Source organism: Sparassis crispa (genome assembly GCF_003851025.1).
Source record: "Sparassis crispa DNA, contig_000002F, whole genome shotgun sequence".
Taxonomy (NCBI): Eukaryota; Fungi; Basidiomycota; class Agaricomycetes; order Polyporales; family Sparassidaceae; genus Sparassis; species Sparassis crispa.
In genome coordinates, this window is record NW_020939749.1 from 3,841,521 (window position 1) to 3,865,497 (window position 23,977).

Genomic DNA, 23,977 nt, shown 5'->3' on the forward strand with positions numbered 1-23,977 from the left:
TCCATTCCAGTCTTAGAACAACCTACTGCATAGTGAAGTGAGCGCTCCTCGGATTTGAGCCGTTTGGACCACAAGCTTGTGTTACTGAGCGGATGGGAGGTGGACCGTCTTGATGCTCGCTGAAGACTGCATACTAGAAGGAAGCGGTTGGTCGTCATCGCTGTACGCGCCTTCGTTCGAGTATGTGCTTCCTCCGTCATCGGAAATTAAATGGCCCATTTTCTGCAGTGGACTGGTCTTTACGGGCTCATTGGACTCAACAATTCGTATGATCTCTGGGCTTGCAGCAACACTGGCAATATCAACGTCAGAACGCATAAGGTTTGGCGCCTGTAGAACAAATGCCTGAGTCACGATGCCATCGTTCATGCAAGGTGAACGTACACTGGTCGCGCTTACCAAGGGCGCGACATTGTCCTGCAAGGGCTTGCGGAGACCTTCTACCACAGACTCCATTGAAGACGGATGGTCTAACGATATGCTGGCGGCGTCCTCATAGGTTTTGATGGACGGATGTGCCTTCCCGTCTTCCGACGTAACCGTTGTCTCCACCCCCTGCTCGGGGTCGGCACGGGAAAATGTATCTGAGTTGGACAGTTCAGGGCCCGGTACGCGTCGTGCCCAGAGCAACCAGTCTGGCGCAGCAGGTCCACGGGATGTCCATGTGCGGGTCAACGTGATCGTGCGAGAGCCTACGCTTCTCCCGAACGAAAAGAAGGGGATGGATAGACCATCTGTAGAGATACGTCAGGAAGATGGGATGAAAGCGAGAACGCTACTCGTACGAATGATGATAGAGCCCAGCACTATGAACGAAACGATTGGCTGGAGGGTTGCAGCGAGCAGTTGTGCCTGGCCCTGGGGAGGAGATTCCGGCTCGGGAAGTCTTAACACAGCATTAGTGGAGATGAACACTGCCCCGACTCCCATCTAATCCAAATTCAGCTGCGTGGAGCATTCAATAAGGATAAAAGTTACCGGTCCTGAAACACATCATGAGAATTGGAGCATCACATGCAGTTAACGCTAGAGCATACCAAAATGGCCGGAAAATAGTGCTTCGCGCCAGCTCCTGATCTCTGGTATCCATTTGAATAAGACCAGGAGAGGAGGGATCCGGCGGATGAGTAGCACGACGACAAACAACACAACGAGACGCCACGCAGTGATACCCAGCTCCGGAGAGTTGAATGACGAAAAAGGTAACCACGCTCCGATGTACACAAAGCAGGCACAGTTGAGCAGTAGATCAATAACGGTAGAGAACGATTCGTTCTGTGTTCGATCGTTGAAGTGGCCGTCCCAACTAATAGCAGTGCCTACATCCGTAACCTTCAGCATACACGAGAACGGGAATAATAGAGAGATATACCTGCGGCGAATGCTGCCAGAAGGTCATCGCTTCCGATGGTCCTGACGATCCCGATAGTGAAGACTGCTGCAGCGAGATATTGGGCAAGATACGACTGGCGATCAGTGAAACCCTTGCGGTACGACAGCTTCATCAGGTAGCAGCAAAGAAAACCTGCATAAGAACAAACATCAGCATGTAGTGTAATGACCGCCCGTATCGGTCGGCTTGCCTAGCAAAGTGCCGAGGACCACACCTAGTATGACTTGATCTACGAAATTTAGTATAAGACAAGGCAAGAGACTGTGGAGAAGGTACGGCGTACACAACCAGCCTACCAGGAACCATTTGCCGATGGCGACGCGGACGGAGGACTCAACCGTGAGGTAGATTGAGATGCTCAGGAATGGATAGGCCAGCCCATCGTTTGCAGCAGATTCGGCGGAGAGAATGAGGCGCAGATTAGCGGGTACGTGCTCTAACGCAAATTTGCCGCCTAACAAGCGTCAGACCGATGCTTCTGACAATTCTTCGCGGGCACTTACCAACGATGGCAGCACAAATGATGGGATCCGTGGGTGTCAGGCAGGCAGCGATGACAAGTGCGGATATGTAGTTAAACTGAGGAAATAATCCATAAATGACAGCTGCAGGATATGCCGGCGTCTCAGTAAAATTTCATTTCGCAGCCGTTCAAGTCAAACCAGATGAGACAAACCAGCGACAGCAACCCAACCGAATGCCATGGTAGGTACGACCATGACGAGCAGACTCTTCATGTGATCTTTCATGTACGTCTGCGGCAGCTCGACACCAATGGCGAATAGTCCTGTCGCGAGGACTACACGCATCACTTCAAGAGTTATGGCATTCGTATGAGATCCCCAAGACCGCGGATCGAAAATGCCAAAGACATAGGGACCGATGATAACTCCGAAGGCGGTCCCGAGGACGACTTCATTGATGTACAACTAAACGGTTCGTAAACGATAGCTTGGATCAGGACCATGATCTATCTAGCAGCATGGCTTGCGCACCTTCTCTTTCACGAGCAACGACACCAAACTGAACTAAAGAAACCATCAGTGCAAGGTCTTAAGTAGCAGACGAATATGTGCGAGTGGATGATAACGCCAAATCGGAGATCTGTGCCTCATGTGGGATAAGTTCTCACATGCAGTTTCAGACAAGATCTCAGCGACGCGTGTGCGCTCGCATCGTAATCTCGATATAATGACGACACATACCGCGACGGCAAAGCCTCCGAGCACGATGTAAGCCACACTCGTATCGGTGACCTGCAGAGCTAGTTTGTAAAACCAGCAAGTTACAAAACGGCAGACGGACTTGCAACAATTGTAACATTATTCTTGGGCAAACTTTCTGCGCTTTTCGATGCACAGTCAGAGAAGGGTTGAGAGTTAAGAGCAGGGGAAGGTTCTGCCTGTTGTCTAACTTACTTATAAACGTCAGCTAGTGACAAAAGCAGAACGCCGAGAGAGGAGCCGTTGACCTACCACGCAAGCTCCTCATGTATGAAACCTAAGACCCGGTAGGGAATTAAACCGCGAAGATAGCATACAAAATCTGCCACGAGGTCAGTTCATACGTACAGGACCTGCACTATTCAAGAGAGAGGTCTCATCATAATGCCTCACAATTTGCATGCGGTCAATTGCGACGCCACGGAGCCTGTAAGGCACGGAACCGACGCGAGTAAGCCCTAGAGACAGCGCACGAATGTAGGCACTCACTGTGCATACAGCGACCCTTGGCGTGTCATGAACCACAGGAATGACGCCCGAGGTGGTCCCCCGTCGTCCTCGAATATCTGATGTTGCACTGATGTTGCACCATGAGGAAGCACCCTCAAGCATCAACAGGATACTCCTCACCCTTTCTCCGTATATCCCTGCCCAGGCTTCAACAGTCCTTTGGGCTTATTGGTGATACGCCACGCTGCCGTCAGGTCCTTTGTGCGCGTGTTGAAGTGGGGTGCTTTTGGGAATACTGCGAGCGGACATGAGACACAGCTCCTCGGATCATACGTTTTATGCTCTAACGCTCACCTACAGCCCACATAGCACCCTCCCTGTCAACACTAAGATTGTTCAGGGCTAGACTTAAGAGCATATTTCATCAGCATAGGGAACAAAATGTGGAACATCCACCAATAGTCGCCACATTCTTCACATGAAGCGTGTTGTCGGCCTGTTAAGCACATTCCTTGCCTTGGACTTGCCATGTTGAACGTGTCCTTGGTGCTGGTGCCGTTTGCAGTGATTAAAATGTATGCAGCCCTCCTCGACGTGGTAATATTCGACCGTCGAACTTGGCAGGGCGAGGAAAGCTTCTATTGTGAGATACTAGACTTGTGTCAGTTCTACACTCGTGTACCCGTAACCTGATCAAATGACCTCCAAGCCCGTTCGTCTTCGATTCCCGACCATTCGAGAATCATCAACTCTTCCCGTCACTCGAGCCGGAGGCATCGTTCGGTGTGGACACCAGTGAATCCTCGACGGTAGAACGTGCGTCAAGGTCAATCTCCCAACCTTCCCTCTAAGGGACTCGACTGACGAATCCGAGCCCACCTCGTCCGGCCTTCCCTCCAACGTTACTCGATGGTCCACCACGTAGACGGACACCTCAGAAGTTCGCGCATGCCAGACACAGCAATCCGGACTGCTCGTCCAGGACCATCTCTGAATTCAGATGTGGCGTCGATGCTCTGTAAGGTAGCGAGAGAAATTTAAGACTCACTTCCACATCCCTCCTAGGCTCGTTAACCAGCCTCTAGTATATAGGAAGAAAGAGTCGTTCCTCTATATAGACATCCCTCCAGCTCTGGCACCACTCCGCAATTATCGTTGCAAAGAGGATTAACGCTCCTTAACACGCTGGTAATCCTCAGAAATCGTCGGACGTACACCTGGAAAACGCCCGCGAACGCAGCCACCCACAGACCGCGAGTAGCACAGTTGTCGCGCAGTTTTGTCGCATCATTTTGTTCAAGTTGAACCCCGAGAAGGACGTTGTAGCAACCAGAGTTTGAACCAAGTTTATGTAAATGCACGAGCAAGACTCTCTACGGCTAGCTGGCTACCGGGTGGGTATCTAGAACGTTGTATTTAACTCGAGGATGCTGACAGGTGTTAAAGCCAACGATCTCCGTCGAAGAATGCTTGACTCCAACCATGTACAACAGCCAAGTTGCGAATCGGCCATTACTTGCGTCGAACTTGACGTTGAGTAGGCACAATTCCCAGGGGTACTAAAGTGCCAATCGCAAGAGGCTGACAGTTGAACGCAAAATTTCTCCTGTTACACCACCACGGTGCTGCACCAGGCTGGAGACGTGCCCAACGACCTACTGCGATAAGCCTTCGGCATAACGCCGGCTTTCCGGCACAGATGATGCCAACAGAACAAAGGATACTCATACACGAGAAAACATGGATCATGCCGAGCATGGAAGGCATATGATCCTAGAGTTTTGACAACGTTCAATACAAATGCAACATGCCGCCATAAACAATCTAATACGCCTTCTTGCCCGCCGCAAGCTGTAAGTGCGCACTGTGCTCGTCGTAAGGGAACTTCGACAGAGGGATCTCGCGCCAGAGATCGGGTGTGAGGAAGGAATATGTTTGTGTGATCTGAACCGAAAAAAGAGATGAATGACGTAAACAAAGATACAATGAAATATACTTACAGCAACGAAGGTGGCCTTCAAGAAGTTACCCATTGTCGCAGTCGAACCCTTCGACTGCGTGTAGCAATCCTCGACACCAGCAAGCTGCAGCAATCGCTTTGATGCGGGCGCCGCGACGAGACCAGTACCTCTTGGCGCAGGGATGAGACGGCACATGACGGAACCGACCTTCCCGCTGACTTTCGAGGGCACAGTGTGTGGCTCACCGAGGGCCGCACCCCAGTACCCCCGCCGCACGGGGATGACAGACAACTTCGCGAGAACGATGGCGCCACGGATGGCAGTGGCGACTTCCTTCGCGCATTTAACGCCGAGGCCGACGTGCCCCTCGAAATCGCCGATCGCGACGAACGCCTTGAAGCGGGTGCGTTGGCCAGCGCGCGTCTGCTTCTGCACGGGCATGATTTTCATCACCTCGTCCTTAAGCTTCGGCAAGAAGAAGTCGACGATCTGGTATTCCTTCACGGGCAGCGAGAACAGATAGATCTCCTCCATCGACTTGATCTTGCCGTCCTTTACGAGACGGCCCAGCTTCGTGACGGGAACCCTTTGGGAACCAGATTTGTTCGCAATCGCGTTAACTGCAGCAGGAATAATTGGGACGCACCACTCCTTCTCCTCGTCCTTGCGTCCGCCGCGGCGGGGTCCCCGACGGCCCCGTCCTCTGTCTCCGCGCCCACGCCCAAATCCACCACGTCCGCGATGTGCGTCAGCCATTTTGTTTTCACCTAGATATTACTGCAAACAAGGAAAATCGTAAGCAGGAATTCCCTGGTTCAAACCCGAGAAGAAGGTAGGATCATCCGCTCGCGAAACCACCGATCCATCGCGTCAGCATAGGTCAATAAATTCAGAAATTTGAGCAGACATCCATAATGACATCTGCAACAGATCCCCGGTGTCAAAATAGCAGAAGGACACTCACGTCTTGAGGTAGGTCGAAGTTGAGCTCGCCTGCAGATTTCTGAACACCTCACCGCAAGAGATGCTCAATCGGGACGAGACCGGCCCTAAGGTCGGACCCCGGAGTTTCCCACTGACCCCTTCCGTTTCGTCGTTCCTCACTGACAACAATCTGAACTTGTTCTCACTGTCAGTGAACGTTTGAACCTTCATATACATATCGAAGTACCCTGCAGCATCCCTTGTGAACGCTCAATATCTCCTCTCATTCATGTCCTTCATTGCATGGTTGACTGATTATGTCTCGTGTCGTTGCGTACATCGATATTTCTCACAAGCACGTTAGAAGATCGCTCGTCTTGCCCGTGTTTCTGATGGTTCTTGTCAACTTCATGGTAAGTTATCGTCGCTCCAATACATTCTGACACGATGCAAAGAGACTCACGCGATAGCGATTGTGGTCGTATCAATATCGCACCTTCGGTGAGGACGTCGCGCGGTTACCCCTTGGCCAGCTGACCATCAAGACGTTCGTGAACTGGGAATAACCATTCAGTTCTGAAAGTGGTTATCCCCAGTTCACGAAGATCACGGGTTGTATTTCATCGAAACCGCGGCGCCCGTTCGAGATGAGAAAACACCGGTACGTACCTCGTCTTGCAACTGACGCTTCTTGTGAGTTCTGCGACTACTGCTTGTGCGTCATGTCTACTGAAGAAACCTGTCACTAGTCCAACACCAACATGCGCCAGTAAATGTCTGCTGTATGAAATTGCATTCTGGGGTTACTGTCGATGAAGAGCGCTGATAATCTTGCTTCGAGGACCAAGGTCTGGGCACTTAGCGACTGTATGTTATCGTAGTCGCTGGACGCGGGTCCGTGTCCTGGGTCCGTGTCCTGGGTCCGTGTCCTCAATCGGTGCTAGTGTGAGCTCATCGTCATACTTTCACACTATCCGGCCGTCGTCGACATATTTTCGTCTGGCCAACGGACCGTGAAGGATCGTCTGCGCTGGTCAGCCGGCACGGCTTTCGAGTCTCAGAGTACGCCTCACTTACCTGGTTGATCGCTGGCAGCAGCATCTGCTAGAACTAGTGCACATCGCTAAATATTAATGTACATAGAACAGCTGCAGAAGCGTCAACTGGACGAATTTATGGGCGTGACTTTCCGGACGTGAGTAGGCGACCAAGTGAAGCAGCCACGTGCTCTGGTGTCCGGGGTCCGGTATCAGGCTGACAATAAGACAGGAGGTGCAGCCCTTCGCGGCTTGCTACCGAACTCCTCGCTGACAGACCACAACGCTAGCATTCTGCTCGCACAAAGTGAGTCTTTCCCGCTCAAATATTTGGAGGAAGAATTATTGATACCTTGACGTTTTTGTTCTACAGCCCAGCGCTTACTTGAAATCCAGCTACTAACGCATTGGCACCCCATGTCGATCTCCAATATTATGAATTATTCAAAACACCAATCTAGTATTTGCCCCACGTATGTTTCCATGTCTTCACCTCCTAGTTCGATGATGAGTTGACACTCGGTGCAGCAACGGTCGTCAAACCGTTGGAGATGGGGCGTTCTCTTTCGACATGACTCCTAGCGTGCTTGCGGTGTGCCAGATGCAGGGCACCGACGAGATGTACTATTACTCTACCACGTTCTCTGGCGGGCCGGGGGTGAGTGTTGAATACAACATCTGGCCTGACGTTTGTCGCTGACGGTTCCATAGTGGCGGTTTTAACGCCCCCAATGCAAAATGCCCTCCAGATCGAGGGTCGTCGGACTGGGTGACAGACAGTCTGGCGTCTACGATTTCCTCCTCTCCTTCAGACACCTCATCCACGCTATCATCATTCGGAGCAGAAAACTTCCCCAACGCCATAGAGTGCCCTCCCACACCGCCTCCCGACCACGACATCCTTGGCGGCGCGCTCGCGCACGGCAGCGCGCCGCGCGCCATCATCCACAAGCATATCGGCTCACCCTTCCCCGACCTTGTCACGCCCCCGCTGACGCCTGACGATGCCGGGGAGGGTGACGGCAGTGTTGCTGCCATCAGTGCAAAACAGGCCAACGCCGCGCTTGACTTCCTGTCTGCACTCTTCCCACGGAACGCCCTCGGTGCGCTCCCTCATGCTAAGAGCGTCTCCATTTCCGCGCCGAACATGGATGCCACGTTCGAGGGCGTCGTCCTCGAATTGCCTGGCAAGCCGAAGACGCTCTATGTGGACCCTAAAAGCGCGGCCAATGTCAATGTGCGAGAGAGGTGAGTGTGGCGCTAGTTATGTTGGTCTTGTAAATGCTAATATGTCATGCAGCATCGTTGCACTCTTGGACTTGGCGGACGAACGCTTGCAGTGCTCTGCATTGGTCATCGCTCTCGAGCGGTCCTCCCCCGCGCTGGGCGAGCTTCTTCACTCGCTCATGTACGTGGGAGGCACGGTCGTTACGACGCCGCCTTTCCCGGTGGATGCGGCTTATATTCTTGTAGGGATGGAAATCTAAGGTGGGCTAGGTTGGTGAACGGGGGGTATGCTTGGGGTAAGATTCTGGTTCGTTTCATGATATGTATCTAGTGCCCTGTCGAAGTTCTGCAATGGAGAGATTTTCACTTGTTATGTTTTCTCTCAATTTTCCCGAGCACGCTCCCTCGGATAAATTAGACAAAACATGGATGGATGTTATACAAAACCCTCGTGTCTAGGTCTCTCCTCTCTTCCCTGCCTCACCTGAATGGCGTGTTGCATAACATATGTCTACGTCGCCCGTCGCCCGCACTGTTATCAGATGACATGTCGACGTCGTGCTCACACACCGCATTGAGGTGATAGAACGTCCTTTGTAGTTTGAACAGGCGCTTCTTCACCTATTCCCTCTCCTTGTCTCTCTACATCGTCCCCGCACTTCCCAGCTGCCGTATAGGTTTCCAACAATCGAAATGGGAAATATCCTAGGCTCAATCGTCAGCGGGGTCGTCGACATCCTCTGCGGGTCGCCCATAAAGGAGGAATCGGCTCCCCCGCAAGGCCAGCAATACATCCCGCCCGTCGAGGTCCCACACAAGCCGGTAACGCAGCAATACCAGCCCGCCTATCCCGTCACACAGCGGCCGCCGCATCCGAGTCCGCCCCCGCACCCCGTCTCGCCGCCGCCCCGGGTGAGTGCCCTCTAGCGGGTCTGCACCCGACGCACGTCTGACGAATCGACGGTCCGTGCTGATGCCGACGTTGGTGTGAATGCGGTGCAGAACCAGGCGCAGGCGAACCAGCAGAACGAGCACTACACAGCGCTTCGGGCGCGCGCGAGCGAGGCGGGGGCGCAGATGGCGCGCAGCTTCGAGGAGAGCCACGCCGCGTATGCGGGCGGCGAACGCGCGCGCGCTAAGGAGCTCTCCAACGAAGGCAAGGCACACCAACGCGAGATGGAGCGGCTGAACGCACAGGCGAGCGAGTGGATCTTTACTGGTGAGGGCGTGTTGCGAGACCGCCCGTCTGTTCCGTGTTTGCTGACCGTTACGTTGTGCCGATTATTGTCATGCAGAGAATAACAAGGCGTGTGACTGCCTCGCTTCGATGTTGGATGAATCAATTAACGCGTCGAATAGGGTCGTGAGCCTGGCGAAGTGGATCTACACGGGCTGTTCGTCAAGGAAGCAATCACATACAGCGACCAGGCGATCCAAGGCGCGCGGCGACGAGGAGATGCTAAGCTGCATCTTATAGTCGGTGCGTTTTTCTCTCCCCAAACTTACCGTAGCTGCTGTTGAGACTGCCACTCGCAGGCAAGGGGCTGCACTCGCCGAACGGCGTTGCGAAGCTGAAGCCCGCGATCGAGGAGCTGATGCAGCAGTGCGCCCCCGTCTTTTCTTATATGCTCTCTTAATACAGCTTACTTATAACGCTGTATAGGAACGGCCTCATTGCGGAGCTGGACCAGGGCAATGAGGGCGTGCTGATAGTCAACCTGGACGGGCAGCCTAGTGGGCAGGGGCGCGTTATCCGTCCGGATGACATCGCGCGCGGCTTGGAGAGGAGGGATGAGGGGTGCACGATCATGTGAAGGCTCTGTGTGCTCTATGTGCGTGGCGTGGGTCGTCCCCCTCAGCCACGCCCAGTTAGATGCTGGATTGTTCTCTGTATAGGTACTTGACGCGGTCCCTGTTTTGTTATTTGCTATCGAGAAATCTGAAGTTATGTCTCTGCAAACACATGTCCTCGTTTATGCCATCTCTCGTTAGAAGCCCACTGGGCACAGCCCATACCTCGAGATGAGAACAGGGAATAAGAGCTCCGTTATGTATATGACACAAGAAGGTAAGGTGGTAAGACCAGAAGGACCACCGACAGACTAAAGAGGCGACGCTAACAAGACTACGACATGTAAACTGAGTATCGAGCAGAGACGAGGCGGCACATGAACCCTTCTCAATATCGTGAGGATCGTAATACGACAATGTTTGTAGGTACCCAGAAACGACGGCGAGAAGAGACGAAATTACACCCGTCGCTTGATGTTTGCGCTCAGCCACTCTAGACCTTCGTAGAGACCATCTCCGCTGGTCGCGCACGCCGCCTGGTGGGATAGTGATCAGCGGCAAATACGTCGGAATCAAGATAGAATGGCACCCACCTGGATGAACCACGTCCTCTGCCTGAGGCCATGTAGACCGAGCTTGTCGGTAATCTCAGCAGCATTCATAGCATTGGGGAGATCCTGCTTGTTCGCAAAGACAAGGAGGAGCGCATCGCGGAGCTCATCCTCGTTGAGCATCCGCTGTAGCTCCTCGCGTGCCTCAGAAACACGTTCCCGGTCATTGGAATCGACAACAAAGATGATACCCTGAGTGTTTTGGAAGTCTGCATGCAGTGAGCCAGTCAGGAAGCACCAACCCGGGAGAGATAGCCTGCACGTACAATGCCTCCAAAGAGGACGAATCTTGTCCTGGCCTCCGACATCCCACACGGTGAACGAGATGTTCTTGTATTCCACGGTCTCGACATTGAAACCTGGGTGAGCATTACATCAGATCAAGCGAATGTCGAAAACTGGGCCGACTGACCGATTGTGGGAATAGTGGTAACGATCTCGCCGAGCTTCAGCTTATACAGAATGGTCGTTTTACCTGCTGCGTCTAAACCGACCTAGTGGGTATATGAGTCAATATCGGATGCTAGAACTAGTTTTGGTGGTCTCTACCATCAGTATACCTGAAGAACAAGAAATATCAGACTCGAGGTATGCCAGGTATCATTTATAAAGGACACTTACGCATCTCCCTCTTGCCGAAGAGGCCAGAAAGGAGGCGGGAGACTGAGAGACCCATGGCTGGCTATGTTCACGGAGGAGTAAAGACAGCAAAGAGGTATGGAGGATGGAGAGTTGTAGAGAGATTTTGGACTTGCTGGTTGGAAGAGTTGCGTGTGAGCACGTGGGGGTGGGCATTGCCCGCCACGGATACGGGCTATATTTGTACATATTTGTTCCCTTCCTACTTGAGCTACTCGGTGATCATGTCCGGAACTCCTTCCGCACTCCAAGAAGAAATACTCTTTGTCTGATAATTCACCAAGGATGTCCCTTTAAATTTTTTTGCTCTACTTTGTTATATTTATTCCTCATTACAGGGATGGTTGAGATTTTGTATGAAATTTCCCCCATTTTTTCTTGTAAGAAAACAAAATAAGATTCAAAACCCAGGATCAGTAGAGATGCATCATGTGAAAAGCTTTTGTAAGGGAGGATTGGTGATTGAAACACAAGGTGCATTACATCTTTTTTACTGGAGAAAAAACTGAGGAAAATGACTGATTATATTTCTCAGAAAAACTGTGGCACAGAAAAGGGAATTGAAACCTTACAGAAAAACCTCAAACGTATTTCCCCTCAAAATATGGAAGAAAAACTATAATTATCAGAGAAAGATTGTACAATTTCTTCACCTATTATAATTCTCAGGGAGTTTTGCTATTTTCAGAATGTCTTAAGAATTTTCTTGAAGAGTTATTGAGAAAATTTACCTATACTTTCTGAGGGGAATACCATCCAAGAAACACAGGGTTTTATCTAACACTTCTATTCCCTTTTTTAAACCACAGTTTTTCTCAGAGATTTACTCTATGCATTTTTTACATTTTTTCTGAGAAATAGACTTTGTTATTTTCCTCAGATTTTTTCACAGAAAAAAAATAATGCATTTTATAGAAGGAAGTCTCTTATGTGCTGCAGAATGAGTTCAAGCTGCCACATTACAATGTGTGACCTGTCATCATTCTGTCTGACATATTTACATTCTATGTTATCCAGCAGTATGCAATGCACTCAATGCTTTAATTCTTGCACTTTGCTTCTTAGCTTAGATTGTAAAGTGTTTAGCTGCTTAGAAATTGCATCTTTGGGCCATCACAGTTCTTTGTACCTTCACATAATCTAATATTAAAAACTCTTTTCTACTGTCAAAAAGTAATGCTTGACCGTCTGCTACAAAGAAAAGAAAAGACTGCACTCAAACAAAAAACTAGACTTACTTATAAACTAAGACTTATGAACTGGCAACAAAAGTTGTGAAAATAAGCAGCCTACAAATGCTGTTTACTGCATCTTCTAATGAATCTTATTAACTTGATTTAAAACTTGGTGATTAAGATAAAATGGTGAAAGCACTAGAAAGTTCTAAGACTTAGGTATAAACTATATAAACAAATATTCATATAGCAAAATCTGCAAATTGCAAAGATGAGCATTATTCTGATTCCCTAAAGAATCAGTTATCAGTCTGTGCACGTATGGTGGTCACTGACATAAGAAGAATGTTAGGAGGTTGTACTCACACCACATATAGTAATTCTTGCTCAGAATAGATTTCTGCAGTCCAAATTGGCCTTTCCGCAAGCAGATATGGGTATCTGCCTCTTTTTCTCTGCATTTGAACATTCTGCTCTTGCTGTCAGTGCTGAAACGATGACCAGGTCCCTCTTTCTCCTCTCTCCTCCTCCCTTTTGTTGGAACATCGTTGCTCCTGCATATCGAGCTATATGTGTATAACTACGAAGCCTGTGAGTAATTGTGAGTCTGCTCAAATATCATTCGGAGATGCCCTGCTAATGCTGATGTTCACAGCTTCCATTTCTTTCACCCATTACCTGTGCAGTATCCTGTCTTGGTGGCAATGGTCACAGTTTCACTTGTTGGTCATCGCCGAGTTGGTCGTTGTGCTGTGTTATTGCATATGTGTATGCTTGCTTATTCGCTCACATACAGTTATTTCCTTACATAGAGGTGGCAGTCTGAGGAGCAACAGCTTCCAGGCAGAGGACCTTGTGCAATTTACCATAGCAGAGGGCAACTTTTTCTTGAGTAACAATGAGTCTGTAAAGTTTGCAGACTAGGTTCCTGCAGGGTGAGTCCAATTGGAGTGTTTGTTTAATAATCATATTGCGCTCCAGATTCCCTTTGGATTTCTTGTAGAGTGCCTTCCTTATCAATCATTACACACTCTTGCTTGTTGTTGACATTGCATTAGACTCAGGTGTGACTCACACAATTTGGACGACATGTTGAGCCTTCTGCATGTTTACACCCAGTATGTGAACAAATGGTGACTTTATTCTCCAAGGCAGATGTGATTCCGATAATGCCGATAATGTTGATATTTGAGACTGCGGCAAACACAATGCCTCATAATGCTTCTACAGCTGCCACTTCAGGGCACATCACAGGATCTGCTGCTCATAGGGTTTTAGCCCCATAGTCTTCCCACTATGTACACTTTTTATCAGATTCAGAAAAGGCAAAGAAGGACGAAGGGGAGACAAGTATACCTGTACTGCACGAGGACAGCAGATATCCCATTTCCTCCATCACCATCTTAGATCAGAGATCTGATGGACATCATTCAAAATTGGTATGACTTTATAAGTCCACTTTCTCTGAGTGAAAGTTCTTGTATAGTTTGCGGTAAGTTCACTTTACTCGCCGATTTGCATACAGTTCATTCTAATTCTATCAACATGTTAGTTCTCTGTTGAACTGGTAATGGTGTAACTCAGCGGGAGAGACGAGATGGTCAGGAGGCTGTTTGCGAGCATAATGGGCCTGTCCTATATGGGACAGACTTGAATCTGTCTACAACTGCTGATGTTCATATGTGTACATCTTGTATGAAGATGATAGCTTGAGGACAACTTCCTCGGCAAGCACTAGCAAATGGCCTGTGGTTGGGGGATGTCTCACTGAAGCTGCAACTGTTGAACTTGCACATCTTCTCAGGTTAAATTATATCTGTGGAATGAACATATTGTATCTGCAACTTAAAGTCATGACCAATGTGTACTGCAACTTCACAATTCTGAAGCAGACTTATATCGGAGAATTTACAGCTAACTTGCCTGCCTTATTAGAGTTCAATATGTGTACTGTATCAGTATTTCATGCCTGTAGGATGCGGGCTGGTTTTTCAATATAATACAACTATCAAAGATATATTTATGAAATGAATATATTGTATCTGTAACTTAAAGTCATGACCAATGTGTACTGCAACTTCACAATTCTGAAACAGACTAAAAAATTACTACAATACCTGGTAACATCATAATAATAAGTGAAATTGGAGTCTGACATGCGAATGCAGTGCCAACTCCCCACAAGTTTATTCCTTCTCAAGGTAGCGGACCATGCTGGGCTTGCACGGCCTTACCAACTTATAAATCGGACATGGTGTGCGAACACAGCACTGCTTACCCCCAAGTATGCTTATTATGTCACACTATCATTTACAGCACAGTGTGTATTAGCATGACATCTATTGAGGAAGATGGCAGATGCAAATGATAGACTTCATATAACTGGTGGATCATATAAATGGTGCACATTGTGCAGGTATCATTTGATCATCCTAACTTCCTCCCCAGAATGTATGAGAACCTGATGTAACAAAAAATAGATGGATGCACCTTGCATACCCCACTGTAATAATATATAATATATATGTCTGCCTTTTCTGGTACTCTCTTCAACAGGCAAGGTGAATGTGGGGCCTAGGAATACAAATTAACCATATGAAGGATAATAGAGAGGATTTGCATAGACATGCAATGAGTATGAGTGCATCCTGACCTTATTGTTATTGTTACCAATAGATATTAATAGCTACATGATTTACTTACCTTTGATGCTTTTCTCAGGCTGTTATCTGTGGCATCAGTTTAATTTCTGGTTCTTGCATTATGCAAAGGTAATCATCCTGTACTTGAGAGCATGGCATTTGGGCCTTCTCACCACTTTATAATATGTAGATTCATCTCAAATGCTCTTTTAATAAGAAAGTAAATGTGTGTGCCTTGAGATAGTGAGAATGATGATGGAAAATAAATACACCTTAAACACTATACTCAAGTGAGTATAATACCTCAATTGCCATGCTTTTTTTGCATACACTAAATTCTTAATTTCAGAAGCAAGAGCTATGTGGTGCCCACCATGCAGGCAGCTAGCACAGTTCTGCAGACAGATAGTACAGCAACAAAAGAGGTTATACAATTTTTTTTCTTATTTGTGTCCTTCTGCCTAAGCACTCAGATGAAGACACTATTGAATGAATGTATTTGATAGTGAAAATGGAGTTGAGCTTGAATGTAGCTGATCACAATGTTGATATAAAGTGTCAAGGATCAAAAACAGAGTAAAAGAATAGATAAAGCATTAAAATGAACAAGAAGCAAAGACAGCAAGAGGCTGTGCATCACCATTGTCAATAAGGAACCAGTAATAAATTTCTGAAGGCTCTAGAAAATGTGACATTTATCAGAATGTCAGGTGTCTGTAAACTTTGCGAAGTCTGCAAGTCCACAATATCTTGAACATTGAAGTTCTTGCTCTTTTCTACTTTATAATTATTCTCAGCATCAGCAGATAATGTCACCCCTGCATACAAATGTCCACTTGTATGCCACTTACACTGCACGCGCCAGACTTTACACCTGGAACGCGACTCACACAGGAACGAATGGAGGAGATGAACATAAACCCAAATGGAGGAGATGAACATAAACCCAGATGGATTCCTATGCCCGAAAGAAGAAAAGCTATTCAAGCATATCCTACGGCTCAACGAAGGAGCTTTGGCTTTTGAAGATACAGATTGAGGAATGTTTATGGAGGATTATTCCTATCCCCTCTGGAATTAAGAAGAAAGTTATCCAGCTTCTTAAGGAAAAGATGGCTGCTGGAGTATATGAAGCCAGTCAGTCCTCGTATCGCTCATGATGGTTTTGTGTGGTGAAGAAAAATGGAAAACTACGGATCGTTGATACGCTCCCAGACCTCCTGGCCTCTGAAAACGCATTTTCCAGTGATCACTCATACCTCACTACTCTATCCCTTAGCCTCCAAGATGCATCTGACCCTTTCGCGACCTTATGCGAACTTTGGCGACTTCATTCGACTTCGCTTGATTCCTCGCGACTTCGCACCAAGATTCGACATTCTTTCGTCACTTATATGCCACTCTTGCATCTCCTCACAGTCGGATACCACTTACCCGTTGTCCTTTGGTCTAGTTTGATGCGCCCTGGTCAATTTCCATCTAAGTCCGTACTTCCCCGATGTCGCACCACCTTTCTGGACATTGTGCCGACTCGCTGGTTCACCACGCCGACTTATCAGTGTCGCACGATGGTCGCAACCTCTTCCTTTGCAAATCCCATTCCCTTTATTATTCAACCTTCCCCTTCAAGACTCCTACCTTCGTGCTGGACCGGAGATGCCGTTAGAGTGTTCCATGTGGTTCAGGACAAGTAACATATGTTTTCTTTCGATTTTCCTCTACTTTATCGTTCTTCTCCATTGCTAATGTACGACATTCACCTCTCCACACCCTTTACCTATTTTCCATTGGTCTTAGACCATTGCGACTCTCTCCGATGTCAGGATCCATCTTCCGACATTTTGCGACTTTCGCATTTCACCTCCCCCATTTTTCCCTCTATAAATACCTGCTGTATCTACGTCGATTATCATCGAAGACCAGTAGGGAGGAGTTCCCCTTAGCTTCAGATCACTGAGACACTGCGTTTACTGCGATAGCGACTTCGAACTGCGATATACCCCACTGTGACATAGCAACACCGCGACACTGCAACATAGTAAGACTGCATACTGCGACTGCGATAGCGAACTGCGACACTGCGATATAGCAACATAGCAAAATAGCAATAGCGAACTGCATTAGTCTTAATCCGACTTTTGCGTTAGACTAACTGCAACTTCATCGAGATGGTGAATACTGCATTTTCCCATAGCGTTCTACCCCCACAGATAGTTTCCTTCCCCTTTTGCAATTTAGTTCACCTTCACCTACAAGTTTGGTGATCGTGTCGTGACTTTAGCTTCCTACCTTCGACTTTTGTGACTTTGTCGTAGATTGTCGCCCGACTTCGTGTTTACATCGCGAGCCCTCGTTCCTTTACAGGTTGCATCCCCCTTTGACTTAGGTTGAGGTTCTGGGACCCACTTGCTTTATTTTACAGTTGCGACGCCCTTCCCTCACACACAGAGCGACCCTGCTTCTCATTTCGTTTTAGTTGGGTTTAGGTGTTTGTGTTGGGTGTGCCCTCATCATCGTTCATGACCTACAGCCATTAAATAAAGTCACCATCCGAGATGCAGGACTTCCGCCCTCACTGGATGACTTTGTGGAACCATTCGCAGGAAGAAAAGTTTACACCATCGGAGACCTTCATTGGGGATTTGACGCACACAAAGTGGACACGAGCAGCCGAGACCTGACATCATTCCATACTCCTTTGGGACTGCTATGAATCACATCACTTCCCACCGGCTTCACAAACTCGCCTGCTGAATTTCAAAATTGCATGACCTTCATATTGTAAGATGAAATCCCGACCAAAGCAGATATCTTTATTGATGACCTGCCTATCAAAGAAACTGACACCAAGTACCCTGACACAGATGGGGAGCCAGAAGTATTATTGGAGAATCCCGGAATCAGATGTTTCATATGGGAACATGCATTGGATGTGCACCAAATTTTGCATTGAATTGAACATGCTGGAACCACGTTCTCAGGAAAGAAGTTCCAATTAGCCCGCCAGTGAGTTCTTATTGTTGGACAAACATGCACCCTGGAAGGACACCTGCTCGATGACCAGAAAATAGAGAAAATCCTCAAATGGCCAGTTTTGAAGACAGTACGCGACATGCATGCATGTGGAACCGTATACATTTGGATTCATCAGTACTCGTTAATCGCCCGACCACTCACCAAGTTGACTCATCAAACTGTTGACTTTGAATGGACCAACTGGTGACAAGATGCATTTGACGAGCTGAAAACCGCTATCACTTCCGCACCGGCACTTCGCCCAGTTAACTATCAGGTGGACAATCCTGTGATACTATCTGTGGACTCAAGCAAGTACGTGGTTGGATTTATATTGGGACAATATGATGATGAAGGCTGAAAGTGTCCAGCGCACTATGGATTGATCCCCATAAATGAACGAGAGTCAAGATATTCACAACTGAAACTGGAGCTCTATGGACTGTACCGAGTGCTGCATGCCTATCGGTTATACTTGATTGGAGTATGGAACTTGCAAGTGGAAGTGGATGCAAAATACATTAAGAGAATGCTGAATGAACTGGACTTGCAACCCAATGCAACTATCAATCGATGGATACAAGAAGTCCTGTTGTTTCACTTTACGCTCATCCATGTGCCCGCCGACAAACACAAAGGACCCGATGCTCTATCATGATGAGAATTGGCATCCAATAAAGAAGCAAGTGAACATGATGATTTCTGGTTCGATGATATCGCATTATACATGGAAATCAGAGCCCGAAGTCGAAGCTATGGATCAGCGCTGGTTAGATACATGAAAGGAACCCACGAAGACGCAGTCAAGGGATACACTATTACTCAAAGTGACCAAGATGAGGCCCTCAGTGATTACAAGCATTTTCTGCAGACCCTTGAAACACCATCCTTCCCGAACACTCAAGAAAAGTGACAATTTATCCAGAAGGCTTCACAGTTCCTTATGCACAATGGAAAACTATATCAAAGGAATGGATGAAAGCCCCCATTGTGAGTCATCCTCTTTGCAAAATCCCAACAATCTATTTTGTTTCAAGCACACAAAGGACTTGGACACCGGGGAGAATATGCTGTCATGCAAACTCTGAGAGAGCATTTCTACTGGCCAGGAATGTGGAACGATGCACAGCAGCATGTCCGATTATGTCACCAGTGTCAAATCTGAAGTGTACGCAAAGTGGAAGTGCCCATCCTGATATCAGCCCCATCCATCATATTCACCAAGGTTTATGTGAACATTATGTTTATGCCGACTGCCAAAGATCTTTCTCGAGCAGCCGAAGGATGAGCGCTATGCAAAGCCAATGCTAAAGCTGTGGTATGATTCATTTGAAAAGAAGTATTTTGCCGATACGGAGCAGTGGGACAAGTAACAACCGACAATGGAAATGAAGTCAAAGGAGCGTTCTCAGAGTTAATATGCTGCTATGAAATTCCTCAAGTGCAAATATCAGCCTACAATTCAAAAGCAAATGGAGTAGTCGAACGTGGACACTTCACGATATGCAAATCAATTATCAAGGCATGTAATGGACAAGTCAACTGCTGGCCCGATCTCATACATCATGCAGTCTTCAGGGACAGCATCACCTTCAGCCGCTCAACTGGTTTCTTCCCATATTATTTGCTGTATGGAGTCCACCCCGTGCTTCCTTTCGACCTTACTGAAGCAATGTTCATGATGGAAGGATATTATTCAGGAATGACAACCAGTGACCTGCTTGCAATGTGCATTCACCAACTACAGAAGAGACCCAAAGACTTAGCATGTGCTGTGGACACACTACGTCATCATCACCTCCAATCCAAAGAAGCATTCGAGACACATTTCAAGTGCCACCTTACCAAGGACACATATACGAAGGGAGAGTTGGTTCTTGTACACAACAACACAGTCGAAAAGGAGATGGATCACAAACACAAAGACCGATATTTGGGCCCCTACGAGGTGGTACGCCAGACAATAAATGGAGCATATGTTCTAAAGGATCTTGATGGAACACCTTGGAAACAAAGCATTGCTGCATTTCGCCTGCTGCCATATGTGCATCATGATGACCCACGCCTTATCGAATTAGCCGATGATGAGTGCACACCTGACACAAACACCTAAACCCAACTAAAACAAATGAGAAGCAGGGGCGATCTGTGTGTGAGGGAAGGGCATCACAACTGTAAAATAAAGCAAGTGGGTCCCAGAACCTCGACCTAAGCCAAAGGGGGATGCAACCTGTAAAGGAACGAGGGCTCGCAATGTAAATGCGAAGTCGGGTGACAATCTACGACAAAGTCGCAAAAGTCGGAGGTAAGAAGCTAAAGTCGCGATGCAATTGCCAAACTCGTAGGTGAAGGTAAACTAAATTGCAAAGGGCAAGGGAACTATCTGTGGGGGTAGAATGCTATGGGAGAACACAGTATTCGCTGTCTCGACGAAGTTGCAGTCAGCTTAACGCAAAAGTCAGATTAAGACTAACACAGGTGGTATATCGCTATATCGCAGTGTCGCAGTTCGGTATCGCAGTCGCAGTATGCAGTCTCAAAGTATAGCAGTCTCGCTATGTCGCAGTCGCAGTCGCTATGTCGCAGTGGGGTATATCGCAGTTCGAAGTTACTATCACAGTAAACGCAGTTTCTCAGTGATCTGAAGTGAAGGGGGAAGTCTCCTACTGGTTCTTCAATGATAATCGATGTAGATACAGCAGGTATTTATAGAGGAGGGAATGAAGAAGTGAAATGTGAAAGTCGCGAAATATCGGAAGATGGATCCTGACATCGGAAAAAGTCGCAATGGTCTAGGACCAATGGAAAAATAGGTAAAGGGAGTGGAGAGGTGAATGTCATATGTTAGCGATGGAAAAGAATGGTAAAGTAGAGGGAAATTGACAGAAAACATATGCTACTTGTCCTGAACCACATGGAACACTCTAACGGCATCTCCAGTGCAGCACAAAGGTAGGAGTCTTGAAGGGGAAGGTCAAATGATAAAGGGAATGAGATTTGCAAAACAGGAGGGTGTGATCATCATGCGACACCGATAAGTCGACACGATGAACCAGTAAGTCAGTGCGACATCCAGAGAGGCGGCGTGACATCAGGAAAGTACGGACCTAGAAGGCAATCGGCCAGGGCGCATCGGACTAGACCACAGGACAACGAGTAAGTGATATTCGACAGCGGGGAGATGCAAGAGTGGCGCATGAGTGACGAAAGAATGTCGAATCTCAGAGAGGAGTCGCGAGGAATCGAGCAAAGTCGAACGAAGTCACACGAAGTCGAACGAAGTCACACGAAGTCGAACGAAGTCACACGAAGTCGCCAAAGTTCGCATAAGGTCGCGAAAGGGTCGGATGCATCTCGGAGGCTAGGACATAGAGTAGTGAGGTCTGAGTGATCGCTGGAAAATGCATTTTTAGAGGCCAGGAGGTCTGGGAGTGTATCATCAAAGAAATGGAAAATTATGAAAATGATGGAAGCAGCAGTTCAGATGACCACTCTGACCATTCAAGCATTAGTGTAGAAGATTCTGATGTTTCATCAAGAACCTGAATGGTCCGAGGAGGGCAACTGGGGTCAGTTGCGTTTTTTCGTGCCACCCAGATGTCACATACCAAAAGTGTTTGGCTTGTGAACATGTAACCACTGGTGAAGCACTCGACGAAGAAGTCACGTGACTAAGACAGAATCCGAGAATGTTTGGCTGAGCGTGTCACCTGATGCTTACATTATGCTATTAGATGGGAAAAACTCAGAAAGTGCTTTTTCCCTACTTCTCCCTGCTCACTTTATGCTATTGGACATGGAGGTCCCAAGAGTTTTGTCTTCCCTATTTCTCCCTGCGCACTTTATGCTATTGAACACAAAGGTCCTAAGACATTTTTTCTTCCTACTTTCCCCTTTGATCACATGATGCTCTTATTTTGCTATTAGCCAATCTGCCATGTAACACTACTATGTAACGGTCATAATGGGTGACATTCGAGGGGTATAAAAGGACCCCTGAGGCACCCCGACCCTCAGTCTTCTCTCCCCACTTATAGACTCCTGTAAGTGAAGAGTTCTCCCTCCGCTTATAGCTTACCCTACAAGTGATAAACTAAAAGAATAGGAGTTCGTTCCACTCCTCCCAGTAACTTGTTACTCGTAATCAAAAGGATTCTGATGAATTCAGTTCAGCGCAGGCAGTGAGTTGTTACGAACACAACTACTGCACTCTCGTCCAGTTTCTTTTGGGTAGTCTAGCACATGGTTGCTAGATACTCAAACTGTTCTCGAAAAGTTCTCGGACAACACGTAGGAAAGTTATCAGTCAGGCACATCGTATTAGAACATACGCACTCAGTAAAGCCCTGCACACAGTTGTAGGCACCCAGATAGGGACACAGAAGACTTGGTAAGCCCTGCACATGGTTGTAGGCACACAAATAAGAAGACGAAGAAGACTCAGAAAGCCCTGCACTGGTTGTAGGCATTGTATAAGAAGACAGAATGCAAGCTCTTGCACACAGTTGCTAGGCATCCCCCTCTACACTTTCTCATTTGTATTGTGCAGACTACCATCCCGACTTCAGACAACGAAACACACGTATAGCTCAGACATCCCTAACCCACTATCATAAATTTGATATCAACGAACAACTGTGATAGCCTAGCGTACTTTCCCTTTTGTCTCACCCAGTGAACCACAGCGAAGTACCACTCACTTGACCTGGAGCCAAAAGCTCCTTCGGCCAAGGCCCATGCATACCCCGAGTCAACATTGACTGGTCTTAAGTCAGATTATATTTCAGTTGTTACTGAAGTAAATTAGATGTTAGAAATAAGAACAAAGTAGTAGAGTGCCCTTTTTACATAAAATACTAACTTCAGTAGAGTTGACTGATATGAGTACACGGACTCTAATATCAGTCCTTAAGACTTATAAACTTAGAGACTTGCATGATAGACTTTGTAATCCAGTAAGTACAATGGTATGTACTTATAAATTACTAGTGGCTTAGACAGTGACTTTACTACTTGGCTTCGTAGCACTTAATTGCTTGACTGCTTAGTTCGATCACTTCTTGATAAAATTATGTTCTTATTTCTGACTCAAGCAAGGGCCTCTATATACTAAAACTTGTGGAGAAAATATGACAATAAGGTCTCAAGCATAATAGACAGGAACAATGGAAAAGAATAATAAAAGGATGAACAATTGCTAAGTAAATCAATAAGAATAATAACCATTTAAATCAATAGAAACAATAGTTCTATGTGTTATGAATAGTAGGCTATTGTTTTGGAATAAATAAATAGAAATAATAGCTAGGCTATTGTTGTACTTATTTATATAGCAAATAACAAATAGAATCAACAGAACATTTCAACAAGTTACAAATATAACAAACAACATACTGAGCACTGTAACTAAAAGTACAACCAGTGATAATAGTAAAAAGATACAAACATAATTCTCTATGCCTCAATCAAACTAAGTGTCTTCATCTCATATTCTCCTTCACCATCTAACCCTTGACAAGCAAAGTCTATTGAACATCTGCTTGGCAGATAAATGATGATTATAGGAATAGAGGGAAGGAGACTAAGCAGAATCTTACACTGATATGAATGAGGGAATTGCCTATGTTGAGCGGCTGTAAAGAGTGAAGATGAGGTATGTGCCAATAGATGGAATCATGGTGTCTCGTGTGATGTACTTGTCCTTAAGGGTGATTGGCATATAGGTGCAATATATTTTGAGGAAAAGTTGATATTGTCCTTTCTCATTCACTGCTCTTGCAAGTTGAGCATGAAGATCTCCCTATGTAGGATATACTCTTTACGTGAGACACAAATTGTGTGTGTTAGTCTCAAAGTAATGCCACTTGTGATATAGTGTGATATGACCTT

General features: G+C 47.0%; 5 protein-coding genes across 5 annotated transcripts; 2 read left to right on the top strand and 3 right to left on the bottom strand.

The window, feature by feature from the left end:
- Positions 1-81: 81 nt before the first annotated feature.
- Positions 82-2,716, bottom strand: SCP_0313130 (Probable Na(+)/H(+) antiporter; the record flags this gene model as incomplete). Its single annotated transcript, XM_027756696.1, has 13 exons — positions 82-330; positions 385-734; positions 786-930; positions 979-983; positions 1,038-1,319; positions 1,373-1,525; positions 1,584-1,622; positions 1,677-1,847; positions 1,897-1,998; positions 2,070-2,322; positions 2,389-2,421; positions 2,599-2,649; positions 2,699-2,716. The coding sequence occupies 13 exons, from the start codon at positions 2,714-2,716 to the stop codon at positions 82-84; spliced, it is 1,851 nt and encodes a 616-aa protein (XP_027612497.1).
- A 2,174-nt stretch (positions 2,717-4,890) lies between these two features.
- Positions 4,891-5,783, bottom strand: SCP_0313140 (40S ribosomal protein; the record flags this gene model as incomplete). The annotated part of the gene is made up of 3 exons (XM_027756697.1): positions 4,891-5,010; positions 5,067-5,613; positions 5,674-5,783. 3 exons carry the CDS (start codon positions 5,781-5,783, stop codon positions 4,891-4,893), a joined length of 777 nt encoding a protein of 258 aa, XP_027612498.1.
- Positions 5,784-7,423: 1,640 nt separating this feature from the next.
- On the top strand, positions 7,424-10,029 carry SCP_0313150 (hypothetical protein; the record flags this gene model as incomplete). Its single annotated transcript, XM_027756698.1, has 11 exons — positions 7,424-7,461; positions 7,517-7,627; positions 7,700-8,236; positions 8,289-8,396; positions 8,462-8,522; positions 8,816-9,127; positions 9,218-9,434; positions 9,511-9,578; positions 9,644-9,695; positions 9,752-9,818; positions 9,879-10,029. 11 exons carry the CDS (start codon positions 7,424-7,426, stop codon positions 10,027-10,029), a joined length of 1,722 nt encoding a protein of 573 aa, XP_027612499.1.
- Positions 10,030-10,464: 435 nt separating this feature from the next.
- On the bottom strand, positions 10,465-11,293 carry SCP_0313160 (ADP-ribosylation factor; the record flags this gene model as incomplete). Its single annotated transcript, XM_027756699.1, has 6 exons — positions 10,465-10,542; positions 10,600-10,826; positions 10,884-10,976; positions 11,030-11,111; positions 11,167-11,177; positions 11,239-11,293. 6 exons carry the CDS (start codon positions 11,291-11,293, stop codon positions 10,465-10,467), a joined length of 546 nt encoding a protein of 181 aa, XP_027612500.1.
- Positions 11,294-16,023: 4,730 nt separating this feature from the next.
- Positions 16,024-17,786, top strand: SCP_0313170 (hypothetical protein; the record flags this gene model as incomplete). The annotated part of the gene is made up of 2 exons (XM_027756700.1): positions 16,024-16,210; positions 17,635-17,786. The coding sequence occupies 2 exons, from the start codon at positions 16,024-16,026 to the stop codon at positions 17,784-17,786; spliced, it is 339 nt and encodes a 112-aa protein (XP_027612501.1).
- Between the last annotated feature and the right edge of the window lie 6,191 nt (positions 17,787-23,977).